General features: G+C 46.4%; 1 protein-coding gene across 4 annotated transcripts in view; it reads left to right on the forward strand.

Annotated features, from left to right (window-relative positions):
* The first annotated feature begins 754 nt into the window (after positions 1-754).
* The window catches only part of STX2 (syntaxin 2), a 54,760-nt gene continuing 35,731 nt past the window's right edge, over positions 755-19,783 (forward strand). Inside the window, exons 1-2 of one of the 4 annotated variants that reach the window (XM_050923552.1) lie at positions 755-873; positions 9,649-9,723. In XM_050923552.1, coding sequence (XP_050779509.1) covers positions 844-873; positions 9,649-9,723 — 105 coding nt within the window. In that variant the 5' untranslated portion in view covers positions 755-843. Of the gene's footprint in view, positions 874-1,511; positions 1,673-9,648; positions 9,724-19,783 lie in introns of those variants that run through there. The other 3 variants (XM_050923553.1, XM_050923549.1, XM_050923550.1) reach the window with 3 other exon arrangements.

Below are 19,783 nucleotides of genomic sequence, written 5' to 3' on the forward strand. Positions count from 1 at the left end.
CCACCCCCTCCCTCATGCCAGGGGATCTGTATCTGCTATGCCTTCCTCTGCTACAGGCCATCTCCTCCCTCCATACCACCTTCCCCCATTCATATCCCTCCATCCCTTGCCAGGGGCTCTGTGTGCCTCTCACGCCTCCCTCAGCCACACATAAGGGACTTTCTATGCACCGTTTTGTCTAGTGCCTTTCTCCCTCCCCTTTTTGTTTTAGAGTGCCAGATTTAAACTTTTTAAATTAAAATACACTAGTCAATTATACTAATTTGCATTTGCTGCCCTGCACGGATCTGAAACCTTTTTACAAGCAGCAGCCTAGCTGCCTACCAGCGTGGGAGATGCTCAGACTATTGGTGGCTTTTCTTGGTTTATAAATGCAGAAAATGAAGTGTAAACAGGTGAAGTAATTCGCCCAAGCACTCTAAGTCCCTGATTCTGCTCCCGTTGGCAAAACCCACACGGATTTCAGTGGCGCACGCAGACCTCAACCCCAAAGACATTCCGTGCCAAAGCTGGGACCAGAACCCAGGAGTCCCGCTTCGCCCACCTCTTGACCAGCCTGCCCTTTCCCTGCTGATGTCACCCTACGCGCGGGGAAGGTAATTGCATAGCCCCGCCCCCACCTCGCTGCGGGTGGTCCTGGCTCCTCCCCCCCACTGCTATGATTGAGTGAGCAGCGCGGAGCATGCGCAGAGCGGGTTCTGGCTTGGGTGGTTGCCTTGGCATCGGGCATAGGAGGGGGATTAGTGCCGTAGGCGGCGCGGCCCGTTCGCTGAGCCCCGCCGAGGAGGGAGGCGACGAACGAGTAGCGGTGGGAAGAGAGCGAGGCGCCGAGCTGCTGCGGGCATGAGGGACCGGCTGGCTGAGCTGACAGCGGTGAGGGGCTGGCTCAGGCAGTGGGGACCGGTCCGGCGGAGGGGCGGACGGGGGGTGTGGGGCAGGCCGAGAGGGGGAGCGGGCGGAGGGGATGCTGGAGGGGACAAAAAGCAGCGTGGGCTGACAGGGGCTCAATGGGGAGGGCTGGTGGCTCGCTATTTGTAGGCTCAGCTAACGGTCAGAGATGGGAACGTTCATGGGTCTCTCTGCTGAGCTCCGCTTAGGCAACGCCCCAGACACGTCCCTGGAGGCAGTGAGAGCTGTGAGCTGCTCCAGGCTCCTTTCCAGCTCCTGCCTCTGGGAGGCGGCGGCGGAATATCCACTCCCGAGAGATGGGGAGGCGTTTCGAGAGCTTTGGGCTCCTCGTACAAACTTCAAATCCTGTTGGGGGGGGGATGAAGACCCCCGCCGTCCTCAAATGTTAATATTTGAGTGACAGAGGAAATGGGTAATAATTCTTGTGTGCTTGAATTATCTACAGTGAGATAGTAAAGGCAAGAGTGAAATGAAGGGCTTTTTTCTCTTTTTTAAGTTATCCAGTTAAGAAATAACATGTCTAAGTCAGCTGTATGTTTTGTGTATACCTATAAAGTGGTCGTTTAGTATGTTTCTGTATTCTTTTCCTTCCTCCCATTCTTATCCTGAACAGAAGAGAGGGTGGGGTTTGGGGAGAATGCCTTTTGTTTAACTTCATCAGGATATGGCTTGAACAAAATAAGAATGTTTTGATTATATTTCAAAAGCGGAAAAATGGAGAATGCACATCAAATGGAGTCTCTGTAATCGATCAGGGCTCCAGGTATGTACAGGAGTCCACTTATGCAAAGTTACTTGGAGGACTGGGGACCAGTTGCCTTAAAAAATAATATATTATGAAATAGAAAAAACTCAAGTGTTGAAGTTGTGCTTGTAAATAGAATGAGTAGTCTCTTTCCTCTATTCTCTGTAGGAGTGGGAGACCTTTTGGAATGCTTATTACAGTATCCTTAACCAGAAAAGACTGTGTGTCAGGGTTGTTATTGTCCTAATGAAAAGTGTATTTTTTTTTTTCAGGCAACTTTCTTCTTTCTCCAGTCTCTTTCTCTCTCCTGTTTTTTTTAAACTCTAAATCTCTGTCCTACACATTATATGGGTGAGTGTCAAATTTTAATATAGTGCACACTTTTAGAAGGGAGGGGGGAGAAAAAAGCAGCAACACTCTGATTTAGATCTGTGATACTTAGCATATTCAGAGTTCAGTCTGACTGGGAATGGGAGCGGAAGCAACGATGTTGTTTTCATGAAAGACGGAGTTAACTTTGACGTTAATTAAAAAATGCTCTCCATTTGTAGTAGTTGTAGGTTACTATTTAGTAATGCTTAAGACAAAGACACATGAAACAGGTATGGATGCTTGTGTATTTATGACTTTAGAGTAAACACTATGTGTAGTAATAAAATACTTCATACTTGCCTTACTATAACTAAGGTACAGTCTGTAAAATTCATTTAAAAATCCCGAGGTGCTTGTTATGGATTGACTGCATAAAATTTTTCTGTGTTTCAACACTTATTTTAGTCAAAACAGCAAAAACCATTGAAACCCAAATATCATTTAAAAATGTGTAGCTTTAGTTTCTGAGACACATGTAAAACAGAACACATGCTAGATGATATCGTGTAGGCAAAATTAACTTCCAGAGAAAACTCGGACAGCCAAGTTATCACCCTCTCATCTCCTCCAAAATTCCCTCACTGCAGTATCACAAACGAAGATACGGATTAATATTAGCAAAAGCTTTCCATCACTACAGCAGCTCTTTTTGTCACAGTGAATTTCTGCTTTATTCAAGTACAGAAATGATGGCTTGTTTTTGTTCTTTTTAAATCTCAGCCTGGAGAAATTGTGTGAACCAGATGAATGTTGTTACCTATGTTTTTAAGCCTGTCTTTGTTTTAATATAGCTTCATTGCATTTTGACTTAATAAATATTTTAACTGATGTGTAATGGGATTATATTTTCTTGTTTTTAAACAGTAACCTGCCATAAAGCCTAGGGAACCTTCGGGGATCACGTAGCATTCCTACATTAGGGCAAGGAGTTAGACTATTTTACACTAAATTGATAATTCGCTTATTTATAAACTCTTTCCCACTGCCCCTCCTCTCTCAGTGTGCTTGATATGCTGCATAAATAATTTAAGATGTCAGTGTGTTCTAAACTTCTATCCCATCTGTTAATACATTTAGTGAAAGTACTTCAACCTCCTTGGGAAAACTTCTATCCTAGATTCTCTCTAGTTAAATTTAGGACTTCCAATTTTTGGTTGTTCTTTAAATATTGCTGAGAGCAAATATTCTATTTTTTTGTCAGCTATAATAAGTTATATGTGGGGGTCATAGTTTAAGTAGATAGTACCTGTTAACCTTATCAATTGAATGTATTTCCCTATTTGTAAGTCTAGTCTCTAGACAAATAAAATTATGTAATTTTAGAATAGGTTGGGGACACTAGCTAAAACAGTTCCTAAAGCAGAACAAATGTGAAAAGAGCAACTACAACATTCAGATATGAATGTATATAGTTTTCCCTCATTGTATTAAGGAATACCCATTAGTCACACATGTCCTTTCAGAGGAAAATGGGTCTGGATGCATTTGTTGTTTTTGTTGGGGGTTATGTCTTATTTCTCTTGTATGGATGTTTCCAAATTATTCTTGGCAGTGTTGTACTGTCTGCTCTGTGGATAGTTAAAACTGTGAAAATGATCTCTTTTGCATCCCAGGAAAGAATTGAACTTCACTGGAGCTCAAATCCAAAGCTTCGTGTTAAATATCTTTAACCCTATTCCAACTCGGTCTTGGATTCCTTCTCCCTGCCCCACCAAAGGAATAGTAATATTTTAGAAATCTTGTATTTTTATAGTCTGTATTCAGTTAACAAGCTCAGCATACACATTCAATATAAAGGTTTAAAATCCAATGAGCATTTAATAATCTGTTCAATAAAATGATCAAACCTTTTTCTTTCTATTTAAAAAAAGTCATTCTAAAAAGTCTAGATATAAACCTTCTCTTTCTTAAGGAAGCTAAATGTTTAGTGTATTTTTTCTCAATTTGGTGTAAAGCTTACTATCCTATTATCTGTCATGTCTACTTTGAGCTTTGTTTGCATTATGTTAAATGCATCCTGCTATCTGCATGAACTTATCCTGTAATTCTTATCAGTGTAACTGATGCCTTTGGGAAATAAACTTCTATTTTTTTTCCATGCTTTATTTTTAAAATATAAAGGGATTGTAACTTGGTGAACAGAACTGAAGATATTGATAGTTTCTTAATACAATGCAGCTTAACATAAATTACTTCATGTACATTTAACTAATGACTGGTGAAATCTGTGTGGAAGTATTTGGTTGGGAGGGAGAAGAAGAAATTAACCACAAATCCCTGTAATACTGTGGTAATTGGTAGAATTGCAACAGTGGGGAAAATGCAAAAGCATTCCACTTGCGGACAGGAATCCTTTGCTTAGAGAAAATAGTTGGGCGGCATTCTTTGAATTCAGTTTACTTAGCTCCTTTGTTTAAAAAAAATAAATATTTTAAAATCATCTCTACAGAATCTCTAACTAGTAGATGAAATCAAAACATACAGATAAACCTATTAAACTGTCTATAGCAGGGGTGGCAAACTTTTTGGGCCGAGGGCCACGTCAGGGTTGTTCAACTGTATGGAGGGCTGAGTAGGGAAGGCTGTGCCTCCCCAAAAAGCCTGCCCCCCACCCCCTGACTGCCCCACTCAAAACTCCCAACCCATCTAACCCCCCCCTGCTCCTTGTCCCCTGACCGCCCCCTCCCAGGATCCCCACCCCCTTTCCAACCCCCCTGACTGTCCAGACCCCTATCCACCCCCCTGCTCCCTGACAGCACCCCTGGGACTCCCACCCCCTATCCAACCGCCCTCTGCTCCTTGTCCCCTGACCACCCCCTCCCAGGACCCCCCACCTCTAACTGCCCCTGGGATCCCACTCTCTTATCCAACCCCCGCCCCTACTCCCTGTCCTCTGACAGCCCTCCTGACCCCTATCCACATCCCTACCCCCTGACAGGTCCCCCGGGACTCCCACTCCCAACCCTCCCTGTTCCCCATCCCCTGTGTACTCCAGTGGATCAAAGCAAGTTTCATGTAATGCGGTTTCACCTATAACAGGGTTAGATTTTTTTGGCTCCCAAGGACAGCGTTATATTGAGGTAGAGGTATAGTTTGAACCAATTCACTCTGTCCAAAGTGCTTAATTTGCACTAGTCTGAACCAGCCTTAAACAATGTGTGTGGTGGTGTCTAAGATTCTAAAATAAAGATTCAGTAAACAGATCCTGGCCTAAGGTAAAAAGGGCTAAAAGCCTCGAGTATTTTTAATGGGAGCAGTGGATGTAGGATAAATAGAGGACATTATCCAAGTTTGTCAAACTGGAATCTTACGGGAGTGTTATATTTAATGCACAGCTCTCTTAATGAAGAGATAAATAAAAGTGAACAGCGAGTAATTGATGTGGACACAGCGGCAAAATGAGAACACATGCATGCAAGTAAGCACTAGGCCGCAACTTTTGTTAAACTTCAACGCTGGGGAGGGGTTGCTACCTGCCATCTCCCATACTCTCCTGTACTAGGCATTTAATTGGTTACAGTGCAGGAGTTGCGGGGCTCTTTACCATAAAACCCATAACTAGCGTCAGGGCTACAAGGCTTTTTATCATATAATCCATAATTTGGGTTAGTCTCCTCAGAGTATCCACCAGTACATAGCTCCCTCTGAGGCCTAGCACCCTCCCGCTGCAAGGGAGAAATTTCAGATTTAAATATCAGAAACTTTAAAATTTACTATTTTAAAAATCCTCTGACCTCGAATCTGACCAAAATGAACTGTGAATTTGGTAGGGCCCTATCTGGAACACAGTTGTTAATAAATTAGCTTAATTGCAACCCAACTTCAGCTATAGCCTTTGCACAAGGTTTCAGTGAGTTTTAACTAAATGGAAAGTTTAAAGATTGTGTATTCCATTATTAAGATCCTTCAGATGCTAACTTTCTTAATGATCCAGTTTTAACACACAAACTAAACAAACAGGCTCTTTTATACATTTTCAGAATTCATTTTATATTCAATACATTTAGGAGAATATGCTGTGTTTTTCGTACTAACAGGTTGAATCCTTGCTTCAAAGCATTGTGGAGGGAGGATAACAAACTGTAAGTTTCTGCTCATTTTAATTTGGACATTATAGCTCCCCTTGAACATGGTAATTGGATTGCTTATGATGCTAGGATAGGCATTGGGTTCAGGTGGCTTCTCAGAATTTGTGGGGAGAAAGAACCATAGTAGAAATACAGTATTAACTTTCATTTATCATTTGTGACACAATTACAGTAAAAGCTTTGTTTTCCGGCATGGTGGGGGAACAGGGGGTGCCAGTTAGTCAAAAATTCTGGTTAACAGTTATACTTACCAATGGAATACCAATTTTCAAAGAATTAGAATACAATAAAATGAATAAACTAAAATAGTATACAGCTAATCACCAGTCCAGTAGTAGTACTGCACTGCAGAATGATTGGTTTCTTGAGGCACTTAGGTGTACTGCATACAGGTAAAGTTTTCTGTAGAGTAGGTTATCTTATGACACTACATATTACTATGGGCAGTGCATGGAGGACACCCAGATCACTAGAAGTACACTTAACACTAAAACTATACTGAACATAATTTAATCTTTCTTTTATGATTCAGAAAGCACTTCAGGATCTTGCAGTGCCTCAGGGTCCTCATTATCGACCTCAATTACCATTGTAGATGTAGAAGAAGTGGGAGATTGGGCTGAATCTGTAATGACCCTATGACACAACCTGGAAGCTGCTTTTTTTTTTTTTTTTTTTTTGAATAAATCCCTGATAGCAGCTTGCTTGTCTTCTGCCTCTTTTGCATAAAAGAGTGCAGAATGTGCAATTGCATAACCTAAGAAATATACTAGTCCTGATTACCAGATTGAAGATTTGTATTGGGAAATGTCAGAAATGCCAGTTAATAGAATTTTCTGGTAACACAAATAAAACAGCATTTACTGTAATATTTTAGCCCTTATGTTGAATAAGATATTTATCATTTAACATACATGATAAAGCAGTGATGGAAAGATATAGTAGATCTTGTCATCAGTGGGCTAGGCCTAAGTGGACACTGGTATAATGGTAAAATGGCTTTTATAGAAAAATTTTATAATACATTAATAGCCTTGGATGGGCTCAACAAACATCTGAATTACTGTAGGATGTCAGTTCTGAATGAAGCACCCAAGAACTAAAGGTAATAAGCAAAGATTGACACCATTTTCTTCTATTGGTTAAGGCAGAGGTGGGCAAACTACGGCCCGCGGGCCACATCCGGCCCACAGGACCGTCCTGCCCGGCTCTTGAGCTCCCAGACAGGGAGGCTAGCCCCTCCCCCCTCCCCTGCAGCCTCAGCTTGCCATGCCGCCAGCACTCTGGGCAGCGGGGCTGTGAGAGCTGCCGAGTGTAGTGTATTAAATTGCTCTCCATAGGAATGTGGTACTTGTGGAGCACCAGGACTGGCAGCTGTAAGTAAGTATTACATTCCTACGGGGAGCAATTTAATACACTACACCTGGGTAGGGAAGGCTGTGCCTCCCCAAACAGCCTGGCCCCACCCTCTATCCGCTATCTCCCCCTCCCCCAACTGCCCCTCAAGAACATCCAACCCCCCGTTCCTTGTCCCCTGACTGCCTCCACCCCTAACTGCCTCCCTGGGACCCCACCTCCTATCTAACCCCCCTGTTCCCCCCCCCGAGTATCTCAATCCCTATTCACATCTCTGCCCCCTGACAGGCCCCCCCTGGGACTCCCATGCCTATTCAGCCGCCCCGGTTCCCTGTCCCCTGACTGTCCCCCCCCCAACCTCTGCCCCATCCAGTCGCCCCCTGACTGCCCTGACCCCTATCCACACCCCCTCCCCATAACAGGACCCCCAAGACTCCTATGCCTATCCAACTGCCCCTGTTTCCTGCCCCTTATCCAACCTCCTTACCATGCCACTCAGAGCACCAGGACTGGCAGCCATAAGCAGTACACTGTAAGTCGCACGTTCCTATAGGGAGAAATTTAATACACTACACCATGCCTCCATACAGTTTTGGAATCTCAATATGGCCGTCAGGCCAAAAGGTTTACCCACCCCTGGCTAAGATGTTCTTGGCTTGAACAGAGATTTGGTTGACTAGTTTATGGAGAAGGCAGTTATATCATTTTTGGCACATGCTTTTGTGAAAATAGTTGACACGCCCTCATATCTGGAACGTAGTGAAGCAGGCTGTTGTCCTACCTGATGTGAATGGCTTTGTCACGTGGAAATACCTTCAGTGCTTATGTCAGTCCATTAGTATCTTTGTAAAATGTGGGTTATGATACAGAAACTGCAACTTTTGGTGTGTGGTTTTGTTTTGGTGGTGGTGGTGGTGGTTCTGAATCATAACCTACTGTGGATTTTATAGACTTTTTCTTTTTGGTCTGAGGTATGTTGTGTAAAGGGAACATATCCTCTAGCTTTTGAAAATTTGTAGTGGTCAGATGTGGTTTTCCCCAATGTGTCTGCTTATTTCTTTTAGATTACGAGCCCCTTTTTAGCAGAAACTTTGCTCTTACGTGTTTGAAAAGCACTTAACACATCATGGGTGATACTACACATAAATACATAAGAACATGGAAGAAGCCTATTAGATAGGACAATAAATTTGACAGTAGTGCACAGTGGATCCCTGTGATATCTTTTAGTGCTTTGCTTTGTCTGTTTATAAATATCTCAAGCAGTCAGGATTTTGCTATTCCTATGGGAGACTCTTCCATAGTTTTATAATTATCATTAGGATTTTTTTCCTTACTAAACTTTACTTGATTTCATCCTTTTACTCTTAGTTTTAATCCATTGTATTATCTACATTTCCTGGGTGTTTACAACTTTCAAATATAATATCTGAAGAGTTGTCATTTTTTCCCTATCACCAGTTGACTGTCACGTAGCCAGCCTATCTCATACATAGTTAAAGGTGTAATATTTTAAGAAGTCAAATGATAGACTTTGGCCCAAATCCTGCAAACGTTTATGCATATGCTAAACTACTGCTGTGAATAGTCTCAGTGAAAACAGTAAAGTTAAGCATGTATGTAAATGTTAGCAGGATTGGGCCATAGTAACATTTTCCCAGTGACTTCTAACTTTTTTGGGATGTTTTCTGTTGAGAAAAGGGAAAAAAGAAAAATATTACTACAAAATAAAATACTTGATTTTTATATTATGATTTTAACCTGTACACTAAGAATTGTTTAATTGGGAAACGATATTGAACTGTAACCATATGAGAGAGTTTTTGATGTATAACTATTTCCCCAATGTGTCTGTGTTGCAGCAGAAGCTGTTGTTTCTACTTGCTCATGAATCATAAGTATGGCAGAGGAAACATTAGCTTATGTTGCTGAATTTTTGGCTGGGGGAAAAAAAAGCAAGTTTTTTGTGAGCATTCGTAAATGTTGACTGCTATGGTGAAGATTTCGAATGGAAAGTAAATGGAAAGAAGGTAAAGCAGTAGTACTTTGGCACAGCAACAAAGTTATGACTATTTACTAGAAGTAATTAGTTGCTTAATTCTGCTTCAGAACATATCCCTGTGCTTCATTTCATAGGCATGCTCAAATTAAATAACTTTTTTGGTTTTTGTTTTACAGCGTGAAAAAGATGAAGATGGAGAGACAACTATTGTTGTTGAAAAAGATTATTTTTTGGATGACTTCTTCCAGCAGGTAAAATGAAACAAGGGTCAGATAATTTTTCCAACACTTATCAGTTTAAAATGTGTCTCTTGGTAATAGTTCTTCCCTTAACTCTTGATTTGTGTATTTATCAATCAACTTTAAAAAAAAGCTTTTAATACCATATTCTGTAAATTATTCCTGTTTCCTTATGATCCAAAATAAACAAAGCCTTACCTTTTGTTACATCAACCAGCTTCCTCAGGGAAAAGTTGAGGCATCATGATATAAAGAAAATGTTGATTATATAAAAATAATACTGCAGAAATTATAGTGTAACCATGATGGCTAAAATCACTATACAAAAACAAACAAATAGTACTCTGTTTTGCTATTTGCCAATGTATTGCAGGACTTCCTACTAAAATGACTCTTGCATAGCTTCCCTCTAGGAATGTAAAGCAGAAACATAGCTATGATTTCATCAGTCTTACTGTAACATATGGTGAACACATATACCTAGCATGTACTTCTGGTAGATCATGTAAGTGAGAGAAGCTTTCCATTGTTACAGATGGATGGAAGCTCTCATGTGGTAGTTATGTATTTGATTTATTTTAAGTGCTGCTCAGTGCTAAAGCAAAAAGTTGTAGTAAAAATGTGAACAGATACTACAGAGCAAGAGATTTTTCAGCAAGAAAATCTTATGTATTTTTCAGGATTATATTTTAATCCTGTTCGAAGAATTTGCTTTTGTAAATCATCTGTGTTCAGTATTCTAACAAATTTTACTTAATGCTCAAGGACTCATTCTTTGTATGAAAAATGTAGAATTATCATTTTCCATATTCTGAAAGGACTGAGCTGTGGGTTCGAGCAATAAAATGAATTTTGAGTTTTGCATCCAGAAGACATCGTGGTCAAGAATATCAGTGCAGATTATTCATTGGTGGCCACTTAGCCATCACTTTTTCAGTAGTAGCTGGTTAAAGGGCCTTCTTACATATCTGAAAATCTTTGAGCCCACTGAGTATGACCAGCTCATTCAGTGTGGATGAAATTGTGTGCTGCACTAAATGATGCTGAAAAATGGCTGCTGGTACTTAAGTTTAAAAAAAAAAACAAAACTGACAATGCTTTTCACTTTTGATACATGATGAGAAAGTTGTCAGATCTTCAACATCACCAGAGGAAAAAGTGCATCATATGCACAGCACATGATTACACAGAAGGTGTGGACACTCTTATCAACAAAGCTGAAGTAGCTTTAATATTAGCTGCACTGTCGGTCACAACTGAAATAACCCAAGTAATTGATTACATGTTTTAAAATGGTCAGCAACATATTGGGTTGTTGCTCAGCGGTAATGTTCAGTTGTACAATGAAATGAGTAAACCACTGGTTGTGGAGTTATCATTAGCTGATGGCACCCTCATTATGAGTGTTGCTCCATTCAGCAGATGCTAGCGACACATGAGGAGCTTGTGCAGTAAGAACACCAGCTCTTCTTCACGCAGTCTATTTTGACATTCAGAAAACTTCCTGCAAACTGTTTCCTATTTAGTAGTTTATAAATTGGGTGCAATTTATGATCAAATTCTAAGATAAAGATTTTAGACTATATAAAATGGTGTATTGCTGTCATGAATACCTCTAGCAAATGTACAATTAAGTTCACTCTTCTGGTTGTGGGATTGTCTATCCAAAAACCTTCTACTAGCAATATAATGAACATGTGAAAACTTTCCAGGAGTAGGAATTTATTATACTGAAACAGGTGGAGTAGTAAAGTTCTTTTTAGATGATGAAGAAATGGAATTAGCATCACTTTTATTGTCACTGAGATCACTACCGTTGTCAAAAGACTCCATGCTTCAGATGAAGTCGAAGGAGAATGCACACAAGAAATTTGATGCAGACTAGTTTTCCCTTTTTTTCTTTTACTTCAGTAATCTGTCTTTGACCGTAGCTGAACACATAATTCAAAAAGTATTTCTACATGTGCCATGTACTAAGAACAGAATTTGAACTTCGCTTAAGTTTCTTCATATTTAGGAAAAAAAAATTCCATACAAATTATTTTGGTTTTTCCTGACTCTGAATAATTTATTATGTCACTGTTATTAATGTCTTACTACTTCTGGCATGCTGTCTAGATTATGAAGTATCTCTTGTATTTTAGTCAGCCAGTAGCCATTCAGTTCTTTTTCTAACTGCTGCTGTTTCAGAAGATTACAACCAATCAAAATGTTTTTAAGCATGCTGCCCCCTTCCTCCCAAGAGCATTACAGATTCCCAGATCTCACTGGAGGGGAGGGGGCAGGTGGTCCCTCCTCTCTGCAGCAAACATAGTGGGCTCAAGTAGCAGCAGGGTGATTAGAAGGAACTGAGCAGGAATGAGAGGGACATCTACAGAGATGTGATGACATATCATCACTTCTTAGCATAGAACTTTTCATATTATCAGCAAGCTTTGGCTGGGGATGTGGGAGCGGGGGTTAGGGAAAGGGACTATTGTTGAGGGGGAGGAATGGGGGGTTAATTTACATGAGCATTTAATGTGGGTTGTTTGCTTTGTTGAAGATGGGGACGTGTCTGGGATTTAATAGCTGTAATACTTTTGTTTGTTGAGGGCTGTGTATCTCCTCTTTGGAGGAGGAGAGATATAATTACCATGAACCCTCTTCTGTCTCCCCCCACTCTCATTTGAGTTAATTTGTGTGTATTATCTAGTCAGTTTAGATCGTAAACTCTTTGGTGGCAAGAACCGAGACTTTTAACTTGTTGAATGTGCTTTGTTAACCACCATATACATTGATGGCCTGGTATACGAATAAAGATATACAGTGTTTTTTCTAGAAGACTCCAGCCAGTCAAGATGCTCAACTTTTGTTTAGTTCACCTTGTGACACTGCACCCCACATTCTTCATAATGATGATAGGATGTGATTATGGCATCATTATGATGCATTTTATACAAGATGGGGCATGTAAGGTGTCATTGGAAAAGTTATAATTTGCTGAATATCATCCTATTTGTATGCATATATCATTTTGTATCCGAATTTATTAATATTGACTATGTATTCATATTTCACATGTAGTCACACCTGGGTGACACCCACTAGGCAAGCTCTTAAACACCTTTAAGTGTTGCCCTCTATAGTGATGGGTTTGTTTAAAATATGGTTAAGGATATGATTGATTGCTTATCTGAATAGGAAATATTTTCTGAACTGGTGTCACAAACAGGTCCTCAGGGTAAGTCAACTCACTACTAAGTCCTTGAGGTTCCCATGACTTCAATGTACACTGTAAAAGAGAGATCTTTGAAACAGTCTGTTCACAATACAAAAAAATCCAACCCAAAATACATAAGTCAGATTTGTTTGGTAAAAATTTCAAAGTAACGTCCTTTACTGTATCTTGCCTTCAGTTTCAGGGATGTAGGAATTTTCATGCTGGAAGTGACAAAGTATACCTTCTTCTTCGAGTGATTGCTCACATCCATTCCAGTTAGGTGTGCGCGCCGCGCGTGCACGTTCGTCGGAAACTTTTTACCCTAGCAACTCCAGTGGGCCGGCAGGTCGCCCCCTGGAGTGGCGCCGCCATGGCGCCCAATATATATCCCTGCTGGCCCACCCGCTCCTCAGTTCCTTCTTACCGCCGTGTCGGTCGTTGGAACTGTGGAGCGCGGCATAGTTGTCCTCCACGTCCCTAGCTCTCCTTGTTATCTCTCGATTATCTCTCGTACTGTTATAGTTGTTAGTTAGATTGTTAAGTGTAGATAGTAGTAATTTAGTTAAATAGGTTGTAAATAGTTGTTCGCCGGGGGCTTAGCCCTTCCCGGCACCCGGCAGTGGGCTCATGCCTGGTTCGCCGGGCTTCAAGCAGTGTGCGGCCTGCAAGAAGCCTATGCCCACCAGCGACCCCCACGACGCGTGCCTGAAGTGCCTGGGGGAATCGCACAGATCGGACAAGTGCCGCATCTGCAAGGCTTTTAAGCCAAGAACAAAGAAGGAGAGGGATCAAAGACTCCGAACTCTCCTTATGGAGGCGGCACTTGACCCGGCGGCTTCGCAGGCCGTGATCTCGGCGCCGGCACCGGATCGCACCGGCACCGAAAAGACTCCCCGGCACCGACCTTCTCCGGCACCGGGGACAGAACCGAGGCCGTCGAAGTCTGCTACTCCGGCCAGGCAGACCCGACTGGAGCGCCCGGCCTCATCATCGGCCGCGGCGCCGCCGGCACCGTCGACTCCGGGCCCGGCGGGTCCGTCGAGTCCAGTGCCGCCAAGCTCCCCCATGAGATCTGGGGTTGAGATATTGGTCCCATCCACGCCGGAGACCTTCGCCTCGGCTCGGGACCTCATAGCCTTGACTGAGCCCACTCAGCTGCCACCCCCGGTACCTCCGGTGCGGGTCGCGTCCAGAGGCAAGCCCATGATGACGGCACCGTCTCGGGACTCACGCTCACGGTCCAGGTCCCGGCGGCACGGCAGATCGAGATCCCATCGCCGCTCGCAGTCCCGGCACCGCTCTCCCCGGCGGTACCGGTCGCACTCGCGGCGCCGGTCGGCCTCAAGACGGTCGCGGTCGGACTCCAGCCGCCGATACCGGCACCGTGACTCCAGGAGCCAGTCCCGACGTTACTCGCCGCACCGGTCGACCTCCCGGCACCGAGCTGGTGGCAGGTCCCGGTCCTGGTCGACCTCCCGGCACCGAGCTGGTGGCAGGTCCCGGTCCCGATCCCGGCACCGAAGCGGCAGCCGGTACCGGTCCAGATCCCGGCACCGAGACAGAACCCGGTCCCGATCCCGGCACCGATATGACTCCCGGCACCGGTCCCCGGCACCGAGACATTCGTCCATGCCGACCCGCGCAGACCCTTACCAACCAGGGTCAGCCCCGCCGTGGCCTTCTAGACAGCCGTCGGTCTCCTCCCAAACGGACAGCGGGTATGCGCTGGGCACCGACCGGCAGGCGGCGCTATTTAACGATCCGCCACAGCACGACCAAGGCCCGCAGCAATGGGGGTTCTGGACACCCTGGGCATACCATCAAGCCCAGGGGCCCCAACAGCTCCCTGCTAGGCCTGCGACGGCGGAGCACAGGGCGCCGGAAGCCTCATTGTCTCGCCCCCCTCCCTCCCCGGATGGGGAGGAAGGGTCCAAGCAGCAAGACTCCTCTCTGGCTCCTGAGGCAGAGGCGAGGGCCGAGGGAGACCCTCCATTAGACACTCTCTTGCCGGGGGTCTCCTCATCCTCCTCCCCTGATGAAGCGGTGGCTGGTACCTCCTCCAACAGCCCCCCCCCCGCTGGATCTCAGGGCGCACCAAGACCTCCTCAGGCGAGTAGCTCAGAATCTGAGTCTGCAAGCCGAGGAGGTCTCGGAAATAGAGGATCCGATCGTCACCATCCTCTCAGCGGATGCTCCCACCAGGGTCGCCCTGCCCTTCATAAGAACCATCCAGGCCAACGCCAATACCATCTGGCAGTCTCCGGCCTCCATCCCCCCTACAGCGAGGGGCGTCGAGAGGAAGTACATGGCCCCTTCTAAAGGCTATGAGTACCTCCATGTACACCCGACACCGTGTTCCCTGGTGGTTCAATCGGTGAATGACAAAGAGCGTCATGGGCAGGAGGCTCCAGCCCCCAAATCCAGAGAGGCCAGGCGAATGGACCTCCTCGGCCGTAAAGTATACTCGGCTGGGGCGCTGCAGCTCAGGGTTTCGAACCAGCAAGCCCTGCTGAGCAGATACGCCTTCAACTCCTGGGTGGCAGCAGACAAATTCAAGGAGCTGCTGCCGCAAGACGCTCGCCAGGAATTTGCAGCCATCTTAGATGAAGGCAAGAAGGTTGCACGCACGTCCTTGCAAGCTTCTTTGGACGCTGCAGACTCGGCTGCCCGTACCCTCGCGTCAGGAGTAACGATGCGTCGCATCTCCTGGCTGCAGGTTTCTGGCCTTCCGCCGGAGCTCCAGCATACCATCCAGGACCTCCCTTTCGAAGGCCAGGGCCTGTTTTCTGAAAAGACAGACCCCAGACTCAAGAGTCTGAAGGATAATCGGGTCATTATGCGGTCCCTCGGGATGCACACACCGGGAACGCAACGCAGACCCTTCCGGCCACAGCAACAACAGCAGCGCAGGCCGTATTCCCAGTTCCGCCAGCGGCAGGACCTTAACAGGCGCCGCGGCAGGAATGGAAGGCGCAGGCATTCGGGGAACCAAGGGGGGCAGAACCAAGGCTCCTCTAAGCCCCCGCCTGGACCCAAGCCTTCATTTTGAAGGTGCGCCCGAGGGCGCAGTAACAGTTTCCCCCATGGATCCTTCCCCCCCCGTTTTCCAACCGCCTTTCGTTTTTCCTCCCGGCGTGGACCCAAATAACATCGGACCGCTGGGTCTTACGCACGGTGCAGACGGGATACCGCCTGCAGTTTGTATCATTTCCTCCTTCCCGCCCCCCTTCCTCGTCCCTCTTCAGGGACCCCTCTCACGAGCAATTCCTTCGACAGGAGGTACAGACGCTCCTCAGCAAAGGAGCTATAGAGGCGGTTCCGGAAAACGAGAAAGGCAAGGGGTTTTATTCCCGCTACTTTCTGATCCCCAAGGCCAAGGGAGGCCTCAGGCCTATCCTCGACCTGCGAGAGCTCAACAAATACCTGGTGAAGTTGAAGTTCCGCATGGTATCCCTGGGGACCATTATCCCATCCCTGGATCCGGGAGACTGGTACGCCGCCCTCGACATGCAGGACGCGTATTTTCACATTGCCATTTGGCCACACCACAGACGTTTCCTTCACTTCGTGGTGGGCCCCCTTCATTACCAATTTGCAGTCCTCCCATTTGGCCTTTCCACGGCCCCGAGGGTGTTTACAAAATGCATGGCAGTTGTTGTGGCGCATCTTCGGCGCAATCGTATCCACGTGTTTCCTTATCTAGACGATTGGTTGATTCGGGGCACGTCGGAACAACAAGTCTGCAGCCATGTCCGCGTGATCACCGGCATGTTCGCTACTTTGGGCCTCTTGATAAACACGGACAAGTCCACCCTGATTCCCACGCAGAGGGTGGAATTCATCGGGGCCGTCCTGGACACCACTGTGGCCAGGGCCTTACTGCCATTGCAGAGGTTCCAGGCTTTGTCAGCGATCGTTCAACGACTGCGGGCGGCCCCCTTGACATCAGTGCGGACATGTCTAGCCCTGTTAGGCCACATGGCGGCTTGCACCTTTGTGACCGGTTACGCTCGGCTCCGCATGAGGCCCCTCCAGTTGTGGCTCATCGATCATTACCGGCCGGCAAGACAGCCGCTAGACATGCTGATCACAATCCCCCAAAGGGTGTTAGATTCTCTCGGCTGGTGGCTAGACCAGTCCGTGCTATGTGCGGGGCTCCCTTTCCACCCACCTCAGCCCTCGGTGTCCCTGACAACGGATGCCTCAGATCTAGGCTGGGGGGCCCACCTAGGGACCCTGAGAACGCAGGGCCTGTGGTCCCAGGAGGAGGTGGGGTTGCGCATCAACATGCGGGAGTTGAGAGCGGTCCGCCTTGCTTGTCAAACGTTCTGCCATCAGCTTCAGGGTCGTTGTGTCGCAGTGTTCACCGACAACACGACGACCATGTATTATATCAACAAGCAAGGCGGCACCAGATCCTCCCCCCTGTGTCACGAGGCGATGCGACTCTGGGACTTTTGTGTAGCCCACTCCATTCACCTCACAGCTTCCTTCCTCCCCGGAGTACGGAACACGCTGGCGGATCGCTTGAGCAGATCCTTCCTGTCGCACGAGTGGTCCCTTCGCCCGGACGTCGCCCTCTCCATCTTCCGGAGGTGGGGTTATTCCCGCGTGGACCTCTTCGCGTCCAAGGGGAACAAGAAGTGCCAAGCGTTCTGCTCCTTTCAGGGCAGGGAGCCCGGGTCGATAGCGGATGCCTTCCTTATTCAGTGGTCGACCCACTTGTACTATGCGTTTCCCCCGTTCCCTCTGGTCCACAGGGTCCTTCTGAAGGTGCGCAGGGACAGGGCTCACGTGATCATGGTAGCCCCGGCATGGCCCAGGCAACACTGGTACCCCATGCTGCTGGACCTGACCATAGCCGACCCAGTTCCCCTGCCCCTTCACCCGGACCTGATTACCCAGGAGCACGGGACCTTCTGTCACCCGGACCTGCAGTCGCTGCGCCTAGCGGCGTGGCTCCTGCGTGGCTGACCGGTTCTGAGCTGCGCTGCTCCACACCGGTGAGGGAGGTGCTTTTGGGCAGCAGGAAGCCTTCCACGAGAGCGACATATTCGGCCAAGTGGAAGCGTTTCTCCTGTTGGTGCGTGGAGAGAAATCTCCGCCCTATGGAAGTTTCGGTGGCCGACATCTTAGACTACGTTTGGTCCCTCAAACAGCAAGGTCTGGCCATATCGTCGTTGCGAGTCCACCTGGCAGCTATCTCCACCTTTCACCCGGGTGCGGATGGTCGCTCTGTTTTTTCTCACCCGACGGTGTCTAGATTCCTTAAGGGGCTGGAACGTTTATACCCTAACGTCCGTCTCCCTGCTCTAACCTGGGATCTTAACCTGGTGTTGTCCCGGCTCATGGGACCCCCCTTTGAACCGTTAGCCACTTGCTCCCTGCTTTACCTCTCTTGGAAGACTGCCTTTCTAGTAGCTATCACCTCAGCTAGACGGGTGTCGGAACTCCGGGCTCTTGTGGTAGACCCCCCCATATACAGTCTTCCACAAAGATAAGGTGCAGCTGAGACCACACCCTGCCTTTCTTCCCAAGGTAGTCTCATCCTTCCACATCAGCCAAGAGATATTCCTTCCGGTTTTTTTCCCGAAACCTCACTCCTCAGGCAGGGAGCAGCAGCTCCACTCGCTTGATGTCCGTAGGGCTCTCGCGTTCTACGTGGAGAGGACTAAGCCCTTCCGCAAATCCCCCCAGCTTTTCGTGGCGGTAGCGGATCGCATGAAAGGGCTTCCTATCTCCTCCCAGAGGTTATCCTCTTGGGTAACGTCCTGTATCAGGACCTGCTATGACTTGGCCCACGTCCCTACGGGCCGTGTGACTGCGCATTCTACCAGGGCGCAGGCGTCGTCGCTGGCTTTCCTCGCCTGTGTGCCCATCCAGGAAATCTGTCAGGCAGCGACCTGGTCATCGGTCCACACCTTTGCTTCCCACTACGCCCTGGTCCAGCAGTCAAGAGAGGATGCGGCCTTTGGATCTGCAGTGCTCCATGCCTCGACTTCTCGCTCCGACCCCACCGCCTAGGTATGGCTTGGGATTCACCTAACTGGAATGGATGTGAGCAATCACTCGAAGAAGAAAAGACGGTTACTCACCTTTGTAACTGTTGTTCTTCGAGATGTGTTGCTCACATCCATTCCACACCCGCCCTCCTTCCCCACTGTCGGAGTAGCCGGCAAGAAGGAACTGAGGAGCGGGTGGGCCGGCAGGGATATATATTGGGCGCCATGGCGGCGCCACTCCAGGGGGCGACCTGCCGGCCCACTGGAGTTGCTAGGGTAAAAAGTTTCCGACGAACGTGCACGCGCGGCGCGCACACCTAACTGGAATGGATGTGAGCAACACATCTCGAAGAACAACAGTTACAAAGGTGAGTAACCGTCTTTTTCTAAGTAATTACTAATGCCAGATGCTTCAGAGGAATAACAACCTCCATAATGTACTTCATTGTGCAATATTGATGTGGAGGGGGTTAGAAACATTCTTCCTGACCCTACCTACAGATCTTAATGTTACGCATGTAGTTTTTTAAACCTTAATTTTTTTATATCATCTGTGTTTAAAATACTGATTAAAATCTGGTATATATTTGAAAAAAAGGGATAATTGGATGTACCCTAAGTCTGGGAAAGACAAATCATGACTCATTGCTCCTTAGATGTAGAAGGTTCTTTGCGTTTTCTCATGTTATGTTTTATTGGCCCATCAGCATTTGTTCCTTGTATTCAAATTTGAATAACTTTTTGGTTTGTATTATAAGAATCTACAATACTGATTTTTTTTCTTTTGACTGCCTTATGGTATGGTATTTCCTTACTTTTGACAATCCTAATGACTAGTTATCCTTTCACTCCAGAAATTCTTAGAATC

This window comes from Gopherus flavomarginatus, chromosome 15 (genome assembly GCF_025201925.1).
Source record: "Gopherus flavomarginatus isolate rGopFla2 chromosome 15, rGopFla2.mat.asm, whole genome shotgun sequence".
Taxonomy (NCBI): Eukaryota; Metazoa; Chordata; order Testudines; family Testudinidae; genus Gopherus; species Gopherus flavomarginatus.